Raw genomic sequence first — 21,443 nt, forward strand, 5'->3', positions numbered from 1 at the left:
GGGTGTCATAGTAGCTAGGCCTTGCTATGCGTGATGGAGTTTATGGTTTCATCCTTATGAATGACTATCATGAGATTGAAACTGCACACTGTGTTGTGCTTTTAGAGGATGAGTTTGGGCATGTTCCTGGATTCACATATATATATATGTCTATATCTATATACAGTTGTGGCCTTCTTAGGTTGCTTTGCCCCATTGAGCAACCACGGCAAGGGTCTCTTCAATGTTTACACATCTTCACTCTATAAGGAGGACCTTTTTTAAGGACTTTTATAGGTTGACTTGGCAACAAAGGAAATATTCTTAGTTGCTTTTGCAACAACAGAGGTTTAAGGACCTTTATAGATTGCTTTGGCAACAAAGGAAATATTTTGATTTGTCGCCTTCTTAGGTTGCTTCGCCCCATTGAGCTGAGGGTTCTCTTGAATGTGTACACATCTTCACTTTATAAGGATGACCTTTTAAGGAGAGGTTATTCTTTGGTATTTTTGGCCTTCGAGGCCAAGGCACCAAGCAGGAATTGTTCTCGGCATTTGTATAAATTTCCCTAGGGTTGCTAGTAAACATAAAACTTTTAAATGCCTGCATAGGAAAACATACTGCCTGGAATTAGTCTAGGCCTTGAGGGTTACCCAAGATACAAATCATCATCAAGAGCTGAATTGTTAATAATCAGTGTGATCGGGAAAAGAAAACAAAGAATCAGTGTGATTGGTGGCTTTGGCAAGGTTTCAACGATTGATCCTAGAAGGATTCCTAAGACTACTCTACACTCTTGCCTTGATCTGCTGGTCTTCTTCTCTATCTGTTAGGAGATACGAATGCATGCTCCCTGTCATAACTCTCATGCAAAACTTTAGCTTATGTCTTCGTGAAGCAAGAATTTATGAAGCTCCATGATTATTGGTGTGGATGTCCTTGACACCAAGGCTCTGACATTGGATTTGGAGATACAACACCATAGATGTGCTAGATACCTCATACTCTTGCTAAATATGCCCCATGCATCTTTTATTATTTGGTCTTCATAATGTGCATGGACATGTTTCTTTAAACTGACAAAGCAATTGTGAACATGACAAGCTAAAATATGCCCCTGCATCTTTTATTATGGTCTTCATAATGTGCATGGACGTATTTCTTTAAATTGACAAAGCAATTGTGGACATGTCATCTCAATCATTTACTCCTAATCATGAACTCTCAATGCTTGCAGATGGCTTCTTCTCTTTGACTTTTATAATCCTCCAGATGTTTTTGAATAGGGGCTATCCAAATTGTACTATTCTCAAAGAGCTCCTGATAACGAGCCCAGTACTTGATATCGGGTCGATAAGGGCATGCCTTAGGACTATTTGAAGCTCTTGATAACGAGCCCACTAGGCTTGATATGGGGTCGACTAGGGCATGCCTTAGGACTAGTTGAATGCTTACTGATGGGGGTCATCATTGGGCAAATAGTTAAGGAAGATGACTTACTTTTTGAGTGATTGTTTTGTGACCCGCTATGTAGATGATACATATTGTGAAGAATGGGAGGTGCCCCACTTCAGTGGGGTTGGTTTTGAAGGGCAATATGTGTAGATGGCAACTGGACTTAAAAGTTAAGCGAGGTCCCGGTGCCCTTTGCCCACATGGTTTGGTGACTTTGTTGACGTGCTGCACACTATAGGAGATGATGTACCGACATGGTGCATAGGATGGCTATATTAAAAGGCCAGCTCTTTCTAGGGAACAAGAAAGTAGATATATTGTGTTGAATGACTTCTCTTTGCAACTGAGAAAATTTTGCTTACGTGCAAACTTTCAGGTGCCTGCCTTACACGTTTCAGAGCTTCAGATCTCATGAAGTTCATACGTAATGTACTTTTGTGAATGGCCTCAAATACATGGGACCTGTAAAAGTAAGTTAGAATTTTTGAAGGACAACTTTTGTAAAGAGGCTATGGTTATCTGAAACAACTGAGAGAGGCAGGCAAGATTTTGGGCTAGGAGGATGTTTTTCATTTAGAAGATCACTAGTTGTGTTCTAGCATGGTGAAAGGATCAAGTCTGAAGATTTAGGATCACGCCTTGATTTGGACATAAAATCAAATTCACAGTTACAGGCTGTCTGAGACAATTTTGAGGATCATTGGACAATTGTAACAAAGTGTAAGACAGATCTCACCATGCCACACTAGTCTAGCTGTTGTTTGTGTGACAGGCCACTTCAGTCATGGACACCATGTGCCTGAGTGCATCGCCTTCTTGTGACTGGATTGAGGCCATGGTCCACCTTCAGTGAACTGAATGAGGCCGAAGAAGATCATCCATACCCAATCCCGGATATTCCTTATCCTCCAGTTGAGTCGAGGAATTTGAGTCATTGATTGCTTCCCCTTCAATTTGAGATTGCATGGCTTGTTTACTTGACTCTGGTCACCCTCTTCCCATAGTCCATATATGGAAAATAATGTTCTTCCTTTTCATAAAAGACAAATGTTTATCTGCCTTCTTTTCTCGCAATAAAAAATAATCATTTTCTCATTTTACAAAGATTGTCACAGTTGAGGATGGAATTCTGTGAAAAATATGCTACAGCCCCTTCTGTATGGTTTCTGGATATATTTGGGACAATTATGGTATTCTTTTTTTTTCTTTAATGATGTTGCACTTCTACTGTTAATAATTCTAGTTGAATGAGAAAACAAGTGTAATGTCAATTAGCTAAATTCGTTTCAAAGATTTGAAGCTGAAAACTACATTTTTCCTTAATGTAGTGGCACCGAGTCACACCTTTTCCATTCAGGCAAGCTCAGAGGAGCAGAGTGCAGAAGTTGCGGATGCAGTCAAGGTTATTTTGAAGATGGAAGAGCGCAAAAATTCAGAAAGCATGCAATCCGGGGTAGGCTCTTTGGGTCCAGGATGCTATCACAATTCTTCCTTTTACGCTCCACAGGCATCTTAATTAAATACACTTATGAGGCTGCATCATTTTGTCTTTTGTGCAGCTCAACAACCAGGGCAGAACTCATGAGCTGGTGGCAAATCATGGTCTTCTATGGGCAGACACAACCATCTGGTCAATAGGGCAAATGCATGTGGTTACCTTGAGAGCAGAGGATTCCAATCACTTGTCAGCCCTGAAAGCCTGCCTTGCAGTGAAGTTGGAAAGTGATATCCTTCTTATACTGCGCTCTCTAGGTTCTCTTCATCAGTTTTGTTTACAGCTCTGACCTGTGGAAACTCCTGCCCTTATCCAATTGTTCCACTTGTGAAGAAATGCGGGATAAAGAACAACAGGGAACTGCGCTGAGAGAGAGAGAGAGTTCTACTCCATAAAGTTGCATCTATGCACATACATACAAACTTGAAAGGCCAAACTGCATAATAATGTGTATTCTGTAAGACGTGGGTAGATCAGAAAAGGGAGAGAAGTCTATCAAGGCGGAAGGTGGGAAGGAAAGAGATATGAAGCGGTAAGTGAGGGGGTGAGGAAGAGAGAGAGAGAGAGAGAGAGAGAGAGAGAGAGAGAGTATATTATAGTCTACGAAAGACCGAAAGGTCTATGAGACTAAAGAAACCAGAGTCAGTTAAGGACTGAGAGTCCAGCAAAACCAAAATGGCAGTTAAGGACTGAGAGTCCATTTTAATGTCTCAGAAGACTTATGTATTACATCAGTTATAGACTGAGTGTCTCCACATCTACGTTGGTGTCTTAGCCAATTTAAAATCTTTAATAAGAGCCATGCCTTCATGATATACTGCCCACTTGCCATTCTTTTGAGCTTCTCGTACTGTTTGAAGTTCATTAGCCTTCATCTTAAGTTGCTGAGGGGTAAGATCTTCTGCTATCCATATCTTGGTGCCTTTCAAGGCTTTGGTCTGGCGCAGGATTGCCAACCTATCCTCTCGAGTCTTGAATGTGATGATGGCATGATCTTGTGGTGTGCATTGGAATGCCTCGACTATTGTAGTTTCCCAAATGATCATGGGCATGGCTTTTGCTATATTGTCAAGGCATTGCTCAAACGATAAATAACTTTTAAACCCTCACTTCGCCAATTCTTTGGCAAAACCCCAATCTGCAGATTAAGTGCAAGTTTCTCCCTAGCTTTCTCTTCCTTAAATGCTAAATCCACATGTTTATTGAGTTTTAATTTGACCTCATGCAAAATCACATTATCAAGCTTGGAAATAACATGCGAAGGGGGATCACTCATACATTGGTGTACAGCTTCTTGAATGCGTTCTCGGTTAGATTGTTTCTCTAATTGGGTCTCGAGTGTGGCTAGGCGCTTGAGAACACTATCCATTTGTGTTTTCAACTCATGGTTCTGTCTTTGGAGGTTGTCGATTTGTTCTTGAGGACTCAAATTGTGCTTGAGTTCACCCATTCTCATTCAGAGCTGCGATGGGAGAGGCAATCAATGAACTAACAGCTTGTGCAAAATTGAAAAGATTTGACCTTTGATTTGGTCATGTTGACTAAAAAGAAAGGTATGTCCATCCAAAGCTCAGGGTCCAATTCCGTCAACAGGAAAGGATTCTATCACTTTCTTCCTGTCCCATCAGCATTCTTCCGAGACTAGTGGCGGATCTTTGCCATGCAGCCTAAGCAGCCACAACTCGTTGTTGGCTTTTACCACATTTTGTTGAATCGACCATTGAGCCTGGTTTGTTTTGTTGCAGTGGTGGATAGCTTTTAGGTCGCACACGGTGGCGACAAGGCTGTGTGAGCTAGTGTCTTATGCTTGAAGCAATGGGCGATAGCATCAAGTTTCAAGCTTGCAACGACGGGGTTGTAACGACTGTTCATTGCGGCTAGGGTTCTGTCGAGCCACGTTTAGTCGACTAGTTTGTTGGTGGCGATAGAGGTAAAATGCACGATTGCGTTGAGCTAGTGCTTGCGCTTGACACGACGGGCTACAGTTTCGAGCTTGTCCTGCGCTTGAAACGATAGGCTTCAAGAGGTTGGAATAATGACAGGCAAACGCCAGTTGTCTAGGGTTGAAGATTGCTAGGAATGGCGGTAGATTCAAGTTGCTAGGGTGGAGATGGGTTGTTTGCTCCATGGCTAGCAGGCTAACGCCCTAGGTTGAGCCATGGAGCTCGTCTCAGCCAGGACAGAGAGGGAGAGAGAGAGGGGAGTTGGAGATAGAGAGAGAGAGAGAGAGAGAGAGAGAGAGAGAGAGAGAGAGAGAGAGAGATGTATTAACATTTGCAGGAGGCCTCGTGGGCCTATGAGACAAAGTACAAAACAAAAAGTAACTCATACAAGCCGCTATGGGCTGAAGCAAAGGGCTCACTAAGGCCCTTGCTGAAAGCTAAAGTGATAAACTAGTGAGCAAAATAGATGAGTAGCAAAATAGCAAAATAGTATCAGGTGCTCAGAGCTAACGCTCCTAGTACACGCACATGCTCTAAGTACCGTGGTGGCTCTCTGATGGGATGCGAGGAGCTCTCGTATATGTGTTTGTCGAGCTATGTCTCGAGGTGACGGAGGGCGTGATCTCGATCTGTGTATCCGATGGGCTACGTCAAGGGTGACGCCTCGTCTGTGGCGTTCTCCTTTGAGGAGGACTGAATTAGACCAGACCTCGATCGTGCGTGCTATGGTTACTCTCCGTGCCGCATGTGGAGTGTGTGCCTCTCATTTGGCAGCATCGTGGCGGTGACTCTCACTGCTAATCCATGATGCTCTTATCTCATCAAGCTCCTCTCCCTCAGCCTCCTTGGTAGCTGACTCGGATGCATTAGAAGTCTGTAACACGTGTTTGTGCTCGATCGATCTCGGTGACCTGTGGCATCGCCCACTGTTGCTCTGTGGTCTGTTGCATCAGTATATCTCTGTGTCGTCGCATCTTAATCAGATAGAGCCCAACACAAACCTGGTTGGGAAAATGGATCAGCCATGTCAGCGGACCAAAGCCGTGTCTGTCTTGAAAGAGGCAGTGGTATCGCCCTCGGATCTTATAGTAGACTGGGCAAACACAGATATGTGCTCCTCTGTCTCAACCTCCCCCATTGGGCATGGTCTATAGATCCTCTGCGCTCTGAGTATGCCTGCAGCTCTCCCTGCCTCAATCCTCAGTCGATGTGATGAGACTTGCAATTGTCCGATGGTGATTCTCAGTGCATGTGAGACTCTCCTATCCTCGAGATACTGAGGTCTGATGACGAGACCATACTATGAGACCCCAAGAAGTGGTCATGGTAGAACTGGATCTTGGTGGGGACCTCCTCTCTCCCCCAAGCCCTAGACGTATGAAGTTGGAGGAGGTCTAAGCGTATGATACGGTTGATCTCATCTCGTGGGATCATCTCGGATGGTGCATCCATGTTATACTTAAAGGGGGAAGTGTGTACCATGCTGTATCAACACCGTTCTCTGTCAGATGCCTGGAAGACACCAATGCTAGCCTTGTTAATCTCCAGTGGGGTAAAAAGCCCAGACGCTGTGGAGGAATGCCACTGTTTGAAAGATGGCATCAACTTGGAGAGGGGTCATGGCGAACTCAGCCTCTATAATTTGATGGGGGCTGAGGGCTTACTCCGAATCATCCTAGATCCAATAGTCACCTATAGCCTCTCAAATCTCTTTCACTCTGTTGCTGAAATGTCACTCCTCGAGAAAGGTGCTACATACATGGCAGTCGATCTCACAAGGGTGTCAAAAATCCAACCCTTCGTTGGAGGGTCCTGGAAGTGTACCTAGAAGCATTGCCTCTCTAGTCGGACGAGAGCACCCGGCCCTGTGAGTCGTGCTATGGTTGCATGGGTCATCGTGAAACCTGGCCCAATGAACACTACCCCTATAAGAAATTAGAGAAAGATAATAATTGTACAATAAAACAAATAGTCGCATGATAATAATATCAATTTTTATTAGAGCATGCTCTAAAGAAATTTATCTTTTAGGGGTGTCTTGGATGGTATTTCATGTTGCTATGCATTGGGATGTTGCATTCATGAAACAATCATTTAAGATGACTTTATGGGTTTCTAATATATTTGACTATGTAAAAGCAATATTAATTGATCAACTATGGGGTATGTCCTTCTTGATGATTAACAATGACTTCATGGGTTTCTAATTTATCTGACTTTATGTAAAAGTAATATTAATTGATCAACTATGGGGGTGGGTTTGTCCTTCTTGATGATTAATAGGTCTCTGTGTGTAAATGTTGGAGGTGTGCCACTCACTTCATTATAATCATTTAAGAAAGAACACGATATCCCAGAATTGTAGAATGTGTCGATCGAACGCTGCTCTCGCTTGAACGTAGTTGCTCGATGTTTTGACTTCCCTTGCAATGTCAAAGAAAGAGGAGGAGGGAAAATGGTTTGTGGCTCTCAATTCATCACTGCGTGTGCCTCCATTCAAACAAATCTAGATGAATCCAAATCCATGGGAGAGGATTGGATGTCTTTATTGAATCATCTCTTGCTTGAATGTCAGATGGTAGCAAAGTAGGGTCAATAAGCAAGCTTGGTAGCAGATGCAGAGATTGGTTGGATGAGCTAGAGGGGATTGAGGAGTGAAAGCAGGTAAGAACATGGCACACATTAAAAAGATGTTGGAGTGCTGTGAAAATATTTCATTGGTCCGTCTTTTTTTCATGCTCACAAAAATAGACGAGTCCTCAAAAGCTCTCCAAAGTTGTTCCCAAACGTTGTTGTTGTTGTCAACACAATGTAAATATACTAAGTCAAAGTACAGTCGACCATTTATCTGATCACAATTAAAGAGTTTTCCATCTAGGTTAATTATGGTCAAAAGAGTTCGTTTAATGGTCAAAGAATTGACTACGGTCAAAGATACTTGACTCTGGTCAAGTAAGTCTGATATCAGTTGGAGACTTGGTTTATTACCAAGAGGGTTAACTGCGGTTAACCAGAGAACCACAGAGCTGACTACGTCAGAGAGTGTTGACTTCAGTCAATGAGAGTTGGCATGCGCCAAGGGGGTTAACTATAGTTAATCAAGAGGGTTGGAGAGATGTGCTAGCTTCGGTTGGAGAGACTTGGCCATAATTAAGGTGCCTCGACCATTGGTCAAAGCTCCCTTAATTATGATCAAGAGCGTTGACTCTGGTCAACCAGAGAATATATATATATATATATATATATATATATATTTGTTATGTGTGCGCATGTGTTCAGTGGGGACGCCCACCGTGACTAGGATTAGTCCACAACTTATTATTTGCATGCTAAGCGCTAACAATTAATGGGTGCCATGGTGGTGCTCTTTAATTAATTGTTACAGGTACTATGAGGGGCTGAAGACCCAAGCAATTTGGAGCGTAGCAAGCATTTCGGAGGCCACCTGCGTGACCAAGTGCTACGAAGACCCCAGAAATTGCCCTGAGAGGCATGTAATAGGATTTAGTCTAGATTATTGACAAGTGGCATTTTGCCATTTTGGAATGAGCTTGAAGCTCTTGTAAAATTGATTCACGTTTGAAAATTTGTAACACAAAGCTCTACGCTAAACACTCCTGTATTCATTTTTCTCTCAAGCAATAAAATCCTTCGGGGGGTCCAGCCTGACTGTTGTCCTGGGCCCTAGTACTGTGTAGAGAGACAGAGAGAGAGAGAGAGAGAGAGAATGGCGCAGAAAATCAGAACGAAAAGTTCCAAAGGGTATTAGATTTGGTAATAGTTGCAGAGACAGTTCTGGCCATAAGTTTCCACCTACTGTCAGACTTTTTTCTGTCAGAAAAGCAACAGAAAAAGCAGAGATTTGCACAAGTAAAGAACATGCATGCTTTTGAGCAGTGAAAAAGGGGAAACAGATGCATTGTGAATGTCATTTACAGTAGCCAGAAAAGGGGCACACAGTTTTGAGTTCATGCCTTGAGTTGATAGCTTGTACTGGCACAAGTGTGAATGCAATATACCTCTTGTTGAGGTATTTTTCTCTTTGAAAAGCAAAGGCTGAGTGCATCAGTTGCATGCACAGTGTGTGTGTGAGAGTTTGCAGATCTCAGACAAGTTGCAGAGATGGCTTCACAGCAGCATGCCCAATCATCCCATGAGGGAATGGCAGAGTCTGATCAGGTACAGCAGGCTGACGCTGTACAGATAAATAAGGAGAATGCCTACAGAGAGCTGATTACTCAGTTGGGAGAGGGAACAAGCGACCCCTTGTTTCGCAGGATGGTACAACCTCTTTTTGAGGAAAAGCCAGAGAAGCCTCCCTCTGGAGTAGATCAAGAAGAAGTGGTGGGGCAAAAGAGATCTCTGAGTTCTACTCCTCTTTCCACTAGATGACACATTGGGAAAGAGTAAGAAGTCTCGCCATAAGGACAGCCAAAAGAGGAAAAGAGCGGGTCACCAAGAAGAAAATGGCTAAGCATCATCACAGTTCATCGAGTTCGTCTTCATCTTCTAGCTCTACCTCTTCATCCTCAACATCATCTCCTTCTTCTGGATCTTCAAAGCCAAAGAAGAAGAAGGAGAAGAAGAAGTCTAGCAGGAAGGCAGAGACTAAAGAATTTAAAGACGGTGGGAAGTCAGTAAGATTTGCCGCTTACAATGGCTAGTATGGCCAAGCTAAAAAGGCAATGCAGTTCATAAGGCAGTTTGATGCTGCCTTCAGCCTGAAAAATTTCAGTGAGTCCTCAAAGCTTCGTATGGTTGGTTTGCACCTAACTGGTACTACCAGTGCATGGTGGATAGCTAAAACAAGCAACTATGTAGCCCCTAGGAAATGGAAGGACTTCAAGAAAGCTTTCTATAAAGAGTTTATTCCCAAACAGTTTCGGGATCATGTCCTTCTTGGTTGGGAGAGCAATCATATGGAAGCACAAGATACAATTGAGTCTTACAACCAGAAATTTTGGGACGCATACTTGCAGGTTTCGCCTTTCAAGAAATTTTTTGATAAGATTCAACTCAGGAAGTACCGGGCTGGACTCACTCTAAAGATACATGCCCAAGTGAACACTAAAGATATTAAAGAAATATCAGATCTTATGCATTCAGCGAATGTGATTAGTCTCGTGTACATGCAGGATCCTACTAGCGTGCCTTCACTATAGGCAGGGAAACCGGGGGATAAAAAGCGAGCGACCCCCAAGTTTGAAACAAGAGAGTTTCCCAAGGCTCAGAAGAGGGGATTTCAGCCTCAGAAGCCGAGGGGAAACCAGGTACAAAAGCCCTATAAGGGAAGACAACAATTTATCCCTGAACAGATTGAAACTTTCAGGAAAGAGGGTAAATGCTTCAGATGCAACAAAGAGGGGCATGTGGCTGCCCAGTGCCCAGAAAAGCCTTCAACTCCGAAGGAAAAGAGGTAGAGAAGCCACGGGGACCGCACAAGCCAATGGCAGGAGGAAATCCTGACATACTGGGTCATGTTTCAAACCCAGAGAAACGAGAATTGCTGCTATTATGGGGCAAAGTAAAAACCCAGCAAGCACTGATTTTATTTGATCTAGGGGCTACTGATAACTTTATATCAGAGGATCTAGCCCTGAGGCTGGGAATAAAGACGGAGGAGTTGGGCAGGGCTTTGGATGCCGATCAGATGTTCTGTGGGAACCATGTGCCAGTCACTCCCTTGATAGGGAAGCTCCGTCTTCATGTACAGAGTTGTGGATGAGGAAGACTTCTTCATTTCTCCACTGAAACTTCATGATGTAGTCTTTGGGTATGCCTTGGTTTCATCGCAAGCAGTGAAGTTGACTCTTCCTGATAGAGTGCTCGAGTTTGTACATAAGGGCAAAGTACATCATGTGGTTGCTAGGAATAGAGGGGAAACTATTCCCATTGTATCAAATAGTTCTGTTGGAAAAGAAATAAAGTCTGTTGTTTCAGCTTACATGGTTTTTGTAAAAGAGAGAGATATGGAAATGCATGCTGAAATAAGTGAGGCAGATCAGAATAAATTCTAGTTTCTTGAAAATTTTAAAGATTGTTTTTCTGACGCTTTGCCAGGGGAGTTACCCCCTGAGAGACCTGAGGATCATGGCATAGAACTCATTCTTGGTAGTGAGACACCCAATAGGCCCCCATACAAAGTTAGTGCAACTCAGCGAGAAGAGATTATGACTCAGGTGCAGGACTTGTTGTCCAAAGGGCTGATTCAGCCCAGTTCTTCTCCTTTTTGTTCCCCTGTACTGTACAGAAGAATGATGGCTCATTCCGCATGTGCGTCGATTACCGTGCACTGAACAAAATGACCATCAAGAATAGATTCTCTATTGTGCACGTTGATGATGTGCTGGATCAGTTAAATGGGGCTTCAATTTTCAGCAGGATAGACTTAAAGAGTGGCTATGACCAAGTGAGGATACAGCCTTAAGACAACGCACTACTTTTGGGTTGTATGAATATGTGGCGATGCCTTTTGGATTGACTGATGCCCCATCTACTTTCAATACACATCTTCGGACCCTACAGACAGTTCACTGGTACCTTCTTCGATGACATAATTGAGGGAGCAATATGCTAATGATGCAGATTTTGGTGAGATTTTACACCAAATGCAAGAGGGGCAGTCCACCAGTCACTATTCCTTGAAAGATGGGTATCTAATGAAAGATGACTGCTTATGCATCACCCAAGAGATGAGGAAAAAGAATGCCATATACCTCCCTATGCTGGGCATAGAGGAATTACAGCAACAACTCAAGCACTAGAGAGGTACTTCTTTTGGCTAGGGATACGGAAAGATATACATCAGTTTGTTACTGAATGCCTTACGTGTCAGAAATTGAAGTATGATAGACAGAAGGCACATGGCCTACTAATGCCTCTTCCCATGCCTCAGGCACTGTGGGAAAGTATTGCAATGGACTTCATTTTTGATTTGCCAAGATCAAAGTGAGGAAATGATGGGATTTGGACTATCATTCATAGATTCAGCAAGCAAGCTCATTTCATTCCGGTTCGTAAAACCATGGTATGCCTAAGTCCATTGTCAGTGATTGAGATCCCAGAATGACTAGTCTATTTTGGAGAGCTTAATTTAGCACCATCCCTCATTTGGAGTTGCATGTCTATGCAAGCTATACAATAGATTGGGTGGCCTTCCATTCATTTGCAAAATGCCTACAGAAGGTAGAGACAAGGATGAAAGGCAAAATGGCTCAAAGGCCAAAGGTCTCATCACAAAAGGCAGCATTGTCAAGAACCTAGTGGTTACCATAGTGTTGGGGAGATGCCCTCAACAAGAAATGTATAAAAATAGAGAGAGAAAGAAGGACTTGCAAGATTTGTGCAACCCTTGGTATTTCCAAGAGGAGCTCAATAACCAAGCATTAACTCCCAAACCATGTATTTCTCTATTAACCAAAAGCTGGGTATACAATTATATAGGAGGCTAGATTCTCCAATGTCACTTCAATGTCTCTCAAACATCCACTTGCTCCTTATTAATGCCAATATTACCTCCTATGTGCCATGCCAATATACCACTCTGTATGAAGATACCCCTCCTCTGCACCTAACTCCCCTCTACGGTTGGATGCTTCTAGATCCGGTGGACAATTGGGGATGAACGGATAGTTGGATGGGGTGGACCTACAACAGCGACATGCACATAATATAGAAGCACCCCGATGCATATTTTAAAACACTCATGCATAATAGATGGTGAGAAAAAGGAAAATATGCATACCCAACCATGAAAATGATATCCAATGGGTATGATACGTTACATGGGCCTTAGATTTGGTAAAATTAATTCCCATGCAAGGTATCACATCCATCTCTCTGCAGAACATCTCCAGAGCCTCTAGGTGTTTCTGCAATGCCTTTGCTGAGGATGATATGAGGACTATGTCATCTGCGTACAGGAGCATCTGCACCATTAGGTCAGCCATAAGTGAACCCTCGCCACCTAGACGATCTACAAAGGATGTAATCTCATCGATACAGCCCGAAGAGAGACGGTGAGAGGGGGCCGCCTTGCTTCAGTCCGATAGTGCTCTCAACCCAATCTGATAGACCTCTTGGGGCACGTACTCTCCTCTCCCTCTGACGGATTCATATAGACTCACAACCCCCCAATTCATGATCTCTGGGAGCTACAACTCCTGTAACCTCCTGATCAAGTGGGAACGTGGGATAGTATCAAACGCCTTACGAAAGTCTACAAAGCAAGTGTGGACTTTTCTGGTGACTCGACTTCACCTCCTCAATGATAGCCCTCGAAGTGAAGATGTGGTCCAAGGTGGAGTGCTGTCTCTAAAAACCTCCTCAATGATAGTCCTCGAGGTGAAGATGTGGTCCAAGGTGGAGTGCCGTCTCTAAAAACCTGCCTGCCCAAGAGCCCGCTGCCCATGGCCCTCTGTGTGGTTGTTGATCTCCCTGTCGTACCGATCCATATATCTTAGCCAGAGTGTGGCCAATCATAAGAGTAAGGTAGTTCTCAGTGTCCATGGGATCACCTGCCTTGTGTATCGGTACTATGGTGCTAGTGCTCTATGTAGACGGGAAGCCATAGCATACTGCATGATGGAACATTTGTGCTAGAAGCGAGGTCAAGACCTCCTACCCATGTGCAAAGTGCTCAATGCGTAGTCTCTCATGGTATGGTGATCTCTGGTTATGAAGCCGGAGGAGGGCAGCTCGTACATTCTGTGCAGTAAACAAGTGACACGTAGTGGGTCTGGGCATAGAGGACATATCAAGTGGCATATGACCTAGGACATCATAGAGGGAGCATGCATATGTGCGCCAAACAGCTGGATCTATGATAGGGATGGGCGGCTTCCCCTCCGATAAGAGCCCCTAGGGTCCCCTCCGCGAAAGGATCCGATCAAGTCATCCAACCTGTGTATGAGGAAAGCCTGCTTCTTATGCCTTGTCACTCGGCGTGAGATCCATTGTGTGTCTGGTGAAGTCAAATGTCCCAATGCTCTCGCACGTGTGAGGTGGGCTCTCATCTCTGCACTCGTCGTCAAACCAGGGGTTTTGGGGCATATTCCCGTTTGGGACACGTGCAGATCGAGTCGTGGGAAAGGATCTGGTGGCAGCCTCCTGTATCACTGAGATAAGGATATTTGAGGCATGGGCGAGGTCCATCCCATCTCCAAGTAAGATCTAGAAGCTCCGAGGCCAGGTGGCTCACGTATACTGGGTTAAGAGCACGATCAAAATGGATTTGAACACGAGTGGTAGGGGGGGGGCCCCTTCTCACGACGGTCGAGATACAGAAGGCAAGTTACGAGTGGTCGGCATCGAGTGGAGGAGTAGGCATAGTGAAATCGCGTATCCGTGAGGCAAAATCTAGTGGACCCAATAGGTAGTACACTGTGCTTCTTCCCCCACCATGTGGGAAATAAGTGAGCCCACTAGATGATGGCCATCTCCAAAGACCGTTATATATGATCAAGTCACGGATAGCTCCCAACTCAAGTAGATGTCTCCCTTATGCTGTCACTGGTGCTTGGCATGCGCTGACTGCCTCACTTTTCCATCTTTGCTGCATCCATCTCTGGTACTATGAGGGAATCATCATCAAAATCTAGTAGACCAACGTGTCTATTTCCAGTACGTGCATTGAAGTCACCAAGGAGAGTGTCCCCTTGTCTAGAAAGCTTCGTGATGTCATCATGAATAGTCTCATATGGGCTGTGCCCTTCAATGGGGACTTCTCGTGCATAAGATGATGTATCATACTGCAATGAAAATCGGACGTGCATCTGGTAGCTGAACTCGACCCACATATGTCGTGCATGCTCCTCTCTTCGATTCACAGATATGAGTGGTCTCAGGTGTGCTCTAAAAAGGACAGCCACGCCTCCTGACCCTTGTATCCCATTGTCTCCCCTCATCTCCTTCCTATGGGCTGATTCCCAGATATATCCCATCAGTGTCGGCAGCCCTCTTTCCAGGTTTTCATGGGTCTCGGTGTAGAAGAACATGTCTCTGTTGGTGTATGTTTCCAAGAAACCCCTAGGATCGGACCAAAGGGTACCATTGCAATTCCACACTGCTCCTTTCAGCCCCCTTTGTGCACCCAGCCCATTGGTCCGACACCATCATAATTCCCCATCCTCTTTCTCCCCCCTGTCTATTCTTTCTCCGATGATCACTTTGTCATCTCTGTAAGCAGCCCACTTTCCTGCTTCTCTTGCTGCCATCACTCGTACAATTCCCTCCCTCCTATGTTCCTGTTGTAGGAGAGTGAGGTCGTCATCCAAGAATATCTTTGTCCCTTTCAGAGTTGTCCTCATAGTCATGAGGGTAGATCTATCCATGGCAGTCCGGAGTTTCAGCACTAAAGGTCTTGGTGGCGTCTCCACCTTGCCTACCCTTCAAGCTGTCTCACACGTGAGATTGACGCCATCTTAGTGAACAAAACTTGGGCATCTGCCATTGGAGTATCTCCCACTGTCAAGCTTCTCACCAGCACGTTCAATGCTTTGCTGGCCCTCCTTTTCTCTTCCTCGAGAGTTTCTGAAATGAACTCCTTCTTAGGGGCTGCTGCTCCCTTTTTAACCAATGCTGTCCATTCAAGCATCTCTTCTTTCCTTTTAGTGAACTGTTGTGTAATTTCAGCACGTTTGCCATTCATTGTGGCCTGCATTGCAGCCATCTCCCTCTTGAGAGTTGCATTTTCTGCTCTACGTTCCTCTGTTGCTTTGCAGCCCCCTTCTGAGGTCACTTGCATGTCCCACATTTGCTGTAGTTGAGTCCCTAGTGCATGTACCTTGTCTTGAAGGCTGGTTCTCTTGGTTTCCCATCTTGCTTTCTCTTTTTCCCATTTGTCACGCTTTGCCTTTTCTTTCCTCCATTCCTCCTATATTTTCCCTCCTTGTTTCTTGAATTTTTGAGTGTCTTGTCTACATGAGCCTTCTCAGCCATTAAAGCCACATTTGTGGCCTCCAAACTGTCAGTCCTCTCAATTAGTGCAAGACATGTTTTGTTGAAGCAGGCTAATACATCATTTGTTGTTTTGTGGGCTGTACCTAACGACGTGAGGGCTGCCATGGCACTATCCAGAGCTTGTTTGCCCCATATGTCTTCTACGAAACCTTGTGTTGGCATTGTAGGCATTATGTTTGGTGCCTCAGCTCTTTCTTGCAGTTTCTTGATGGAGTCTCAGTTTAACCCACTTCTTGATAGCTTGTTATCCATTCTTGGGTCCATCATTCAAGGTCTCACTCTTGTTTTGCTGTTCTAAAGGTCCGAGGGTATGCTGGAGTGCCCACCGTGGTTAGGCGTGGGCTGAGGGGCTGCCCACAGCAGCAGGTATTGCGCAGAGACTGTTTCTGGCAGTCCGTCAGATTAGGCGGGGCCTAGACGGTGGCCAAGGCTGTCCCGTGACAGCGCCAACAGCCAAGGCGGGGCCTTAGGGTAGGGCTGAGGCTGTCCCGTGAGAGCGACAGGGACCCTGGTGGCCTTCTTGAGGTACGACATTAACAATGGGGACATGACAGGTCGGGATGGTGACGCGACCAGGCGGGGGGTAATGGCACAACGTGGTGGTCATAGGAAGGGCCTGATGCTAGGCAGGGGGGCTGAGGGGCTGCTGGTGGGGGGGCTGAGAGGCTGGCGGGGGGGACTGAGGGGCGAAGGTCGAGCCCCAATTCTAAGCGTGGAAGGAATGACCCCAAGCATGATGTGTATATCATCCCTCTGTTTGGTGTGCACAGTGCCGTGTCGCTGGCTCTGGATCTCTACCTCGCTGGACTGTGATCTATGCGATCTGGCTCGAAGAACTCCATGATCGCACTCTGAAATGGGTCTACCTGCGTCCCCTGTCCCCGTCCATGTAATATGAGTAGGTGCTCCCGATACCTAACTGCCTCATGGATGAAGGCGGCTAAGCATATCTGATCTGGATAGGAGAGGAAGTGGGAGAGCAGTCCGAAGCTATCTCTAAAGAGATAGTAGTAGCGGCCTTGGATCTCATGGTACACTAGGTACCTGGAGATGAAATGGTCCTCTCTTGTAGAGCACACAAGGTACAAATCCTCCACTCTCATGGTACTCCCTCAGCTCGTCCACTCTCAATCTGGAGTCTATGGGATGAACCCGAAAACTGCCCAATAGAGATCCTCAATGAGTGGGGGAGGTGAATCTGAGTATATCACGGAGGATCAATGAAGTCCTCATTGATATGCGCAGGCAGTGATCTCTGTCGAAGCTGAGCTTTACTGAAAGCTCACTCGGTGCCAAGTAGGTTCTGAATTTGTGTAACTGTAGGATGTCCTTGCCTATGACTTGGTTGAACCTCATGGTACCCGAGCGGGAGAAATGGTGCATCAATGCTATACTGAAAGGAAGTAATCTGTCCATGTGGAGTCCCAACCTCTCGGAACACCTTACATGTGTGTGCATACCAGCATCTCTGGTCACCCTCCGCTGCTAAGGTCATGGAAGAGGATAGTGCTAACCATGGTAGTCTGCGTCACCTTGAAGTGCGATATCCTCTGACCCGATATAGATAAGTGATGACTTGGAATGCTGTATTGAGCTGTAGTGGGAATGACCCAAACTCAAGCTTGGATGATCTGGTGAGCTTGAAGGTGTAGGGATTCCCGAGGGAGTTGTAAGCGAGAGAGAAGAAGGAGTAGATTATGAGTAAGTTTAAAACATACAGTGAGGGAGGGTGGATTCATTTAATCGTCCATAGGCCTCTCAAAAACCTGACAGTACTATAATAAAATAAACATTTACCTTGGTTATTAACGTCAAATGCTGGACAGAATCATTATGTTGGTAGCAACTCACGTTGAGCATTTAAATTGTATCCAAGGTCTAGAATACCTTGAGAAGGACTTCGGACATTCTTATCATGAGGCTTTGTGTTCCCTCTTCTCTATCCTCCTTTTATTGCGAGGCCTGGTGCTTTTTTTTTTTCCCATCCTCCTTTTATGGTGAGGCCCTTTATGTTTTGTCCATCCTACTTGTCGTTAATGGTTGCCCTGCCATGCTTTAGAAACGGTTGCTTGCCTTTCAGCCTTGCTGCTTCACCTTTGTTTGGCATTCCCTTACTGTTTTTGGGTTAAAGCCTTATATATCTGTATAGATTTCATGATTGCTTCAGGACGCATGCTCTAGAAAGAAAAATTCCAAGGTGTGCCAAGGCTTCTTTCATTTCTCTTATATTCTGGAGTCCTCTATTCGGTTGGCTCTGAATAATGTATGGAGTGTTAGCAATTTGCTTTGTTTGTGTATTTCTAACCAGAAAATTTGGTCCTACAACCCTCACATTGACTGCTTTCTGCAGTTTGGTCCTTTTTCAGAGATTTACAACTTCCTTTCAGTTTTTCACAATGTGTGTTTGTGTGCATGCATGAGAGAGAGAGAGAGAGAGAGAGAGAGAGAGAGAGAGAGAGAGGTAACGTTTCCAGTTGGTAGACCTTGACATCATTTTACAGTTTAACTTTCACATTACTGCTTCATACCCAGCCATTTTGAGAGCTGCTGTTCATTTTTCTGATACGTTCAAGAAAGAGTTAGCTCACAGGAAAGCTTTATTAAGCACTCATGATCATCATTCAGTGCCCGAAACCCACCTCAGCACTTCAATACTTGAGGAATGTGAGCTGCAGATGTCAACAGATAGATGTTTCTCTATTCTAATGGCGGGATGTTCTCCATAACAATTTTCAAGTGCAAGGGTGATCACGCATTTGTATCTACTTGCAGTTGGAGTTGATTTGGAATTATTTTCTTGTGCCTGTGGAATGATCCTTTGGTCCCTCAAAGTAAAAGGGTCATGAGGGCAACCGCGAGGGCAAGAAAGGTGTTTCTTTGTAGACTATTGCCTCCGTGAGAGAGCATTGGCGAGTGTTGTAGGAATACCCCAGGTTGATGTAGCAAAAGATGTCTCAAATTTGTATCCATGGCACTCGGTTTGCAAATGTGCTTTTTTGTTCATCTTTGGACAAGGGGGTTTGTTGGTTGCCATGCTTAAGATTTGGGAATGGCAGGTGCAAGTTTGTTGAAATGAAAGAGGAAGGAGATTTTATAGAGTGCTCAAGGGATCATGGTTGTCAACAGGCTCACAAGTGAAGCAATGTATATGGAGCTAACTATAGAGGGAAAATGGGTTGTTTTCAAAATGGGAACACCATCCCTTATTGGGTACAGTAGCAAATGAACCTTTGTTTTATTTTGAGAGCTAGTATATTAACATTTTTGTTTGGTCTTCGGGATGGTTTTCAGCCATAGATGGTGTATACAGCAGATGCTGGCATCTGTTAACATGGAAGTCTAGGTATTTAACCAATAGATTATGTTACTCTGTGTGTGTGTGTGTGTGTCTGTGGCTTGATGGTGTTTACTTAACCTTTTTATAAAGTACCACCTATCAAAATATTTTAGAATTCCTTGGGGTTTACTTGGATACTGATTAGCTGACAGATTTACTTGTGTTGTTACTCTTCCTTCCACAATTTAGCACTTTTGCTGTTTGCAACCCGCCCCTCATTTACAGCTTCTCAAGGCATTTTATATTTTATTGAAGTTGTAACTTTGAAGCGTGGAGCAACACTACTCTTTGAATCCTATTATGATTGTCTTATGATCCACTACAATGGTTGCTTTTGTGTATCGTGTCAGTTTATTAAACATACCATAATGCAGATTTATTGCAAGCAGATTCAATGAGTTGGATTTGTTACATACTGAAGCAGGTATTGAGTATTTGGGAGGAAACAGTAATCAGAGGGGTGCGTGAACTTACCTTTGAAATGAAATAACTTCTGCCTATATGCGAGTTCTTTCTCTTGTATGACGATTATTGTTTCTTAAAGACCATAAAATGATCCAAGCTCCCAAGCAGTGCTTGCCAGGTTTTAAATCCTTGTATCCATGATGACATGCTTACGGATAGCTTTTGTTATGTTATGTTATGTTTTTTTTTTTTTTTTGGGTCGAATTTTTTTTTAAGTTTTTGATAAGGTTTATGAGGAATTCCTATGCTCATTCCGTCAAGTATGACTTCTAAGCTCTTGGATCACACTTAAAAGTGTGATGAATGTCCTCAATCAATTGTTGGCAGTTTCATTGGATTAGTGATTTATTGTTGATGTATTTGAACACACAACAGCTGACGTGGCATTTTGTTACTGTGGTTGGAGAATGATCAGTCTTTGAATCATCTCTCTCTCTCTCTCTCCCCCCTGTGTGTGTGTGTGTATGTGTAGGACACAGATACAAAGACATCACACACACGTGCACATGCAAGGACATGCATGTGCGCACACACCACACGTATGCACACATGCAGAGAGGAGTACAAAGTGGACAAGATAGGTCAAAAGTCTTTCTTTTTCAAATCACTAGGAAGGAAGCAAGGGGATTGCTTCTCTTGATAGAGCAAGCAGCAGAAAACACACATGCACTCGCACATGCGAGCACACTTTTTTGGGCTACAAAGCACTATCTCACCAAGGCATAGTGCCAAAAACCCAAGCCTCATTAATCATGTGTAAATAGAACAAGGCCCAACCGATCTCAAAAATTAAGCAAAGAACTCAATAGTGAGGTGATCCCACCTCGGGGATTTGTCGAGACAATGTTGTTTTCAACTCTTTATTAGTAAATGGCAACTCCAATGCATGTGCCTCGTCTAGGAAGATAATTGGTTGAACATTTCGAAGAAACATGTCCTCGACTTCAACCTCTATAGGCAAAGAAGGGGGAGGGCATGTACAAAAATAAGCAAAAAATGTTGCACAACATCATCAAGCCGTTGCTTATTCTCTATCCACCATGAATTATTCGAGCATAGTATTCGATGCAAAAAAAGCATTTGCCAAGGAATGCACGCTTTTGAAAAAAGACTTGGAAGAGGTAGTTTATATCTTGCGTGGCTTTTTGACGAGGGCATAATTGCTGTTTTCTTAATTTTCATTCATCTTTCTCAGCCAAACAATGGAGAGTAGCTTGATAGCCAAATTGTTCAGTGAGGGACAATGGGTGATGCTACATAACAATAGTAAAATGTTAAATTTGAGTCTTTGCATTTGCCACTTTGCATAGCCAATGTAGCATTTGCCACTTTGCATAGCTCACCAATGTAGCATTTTCCACTTTGCATAGCTTACCAATGTAGCATTTGCCATAATCCTTGATTAAATTTTGCATGCTTGAAGTGAGAATCCCATGCCGAGTCTGTCTCTATAGAGGCATGCAATCCAATTCTATCAATAAGACATGTGACTATAATTACGAAGGCATGGTGCTTAAGGTAAAAATTAATGACCAATAAGAGCCTTTTGCAGGACAGCTACACATCATGCTTTGGGAGGCCAAAATGCAAAGTCACAGATATTGGAAAGTGATTCGATAAATGCAAAGAATAATCCAAGGCTATCTCACAAGTAAAATCATCAAATTGCCTTGCATGGATCATGTACCATCGATCTAATTGAGCCCAATATTGAGTAAATGCATTATGATGGAAGATGTACCTAGTACTAGTAGGTATAAGGAGCTGTCATATGAAATGATCAACTCCATGCCACAATAGACACACAATG

General features: G+C 44.0%; 1 protein-coding gene across 1 annotated transcript in view; it reads left to right on the forward strand.

Moving 5' to 3' along the window:
• Nucleotides 1-19,428, forward strand: part of LOC147891052 (uncharacterized) — a 30,752-nt gene extending 11,324 nt beyond the window's left edge. Inside the window, exons 12-14 of the mRNA XM_087389226.1 lie at nt 2,763-2,887; nt 2,994-3,167; nt 18,339-19,428. Of these exons, the coding sequence (XP_087245352.1) occupies nt 2,763-2,887; nt 2,994-3,167; nt 18,339-18,557 (518 nt within the window). The 3' untranslated portion in view covers nt 18,558-19,428. The remainder of the gene's footprint in view (nt 1-2,762; nt 2,888-2,993; nt 3,168-18,338) is intronic.
• The last annotated feature ends 2,015 nt before the right edge of the window (nt 19,429-21,443 follow it).

The sequence above is a fragment of the Dipteris shenzhenensis genome, chromosome 18 (assembly GCF_047967505.1).
Source record: "Dipteris shenzhenensis isolate YYH24624 ecotype China chromosome 18, Dip_SZ_1.0, whole genome shotgun sequence".
In the NCBI taxonomy this organism is placed as follows: Eukaryota; Viridiplantae; Streptophyta; class Polypodiopsida; order Gleicheniales; family Dipteridaceae; genus Dipteris; species Dipteris shenzhenensis.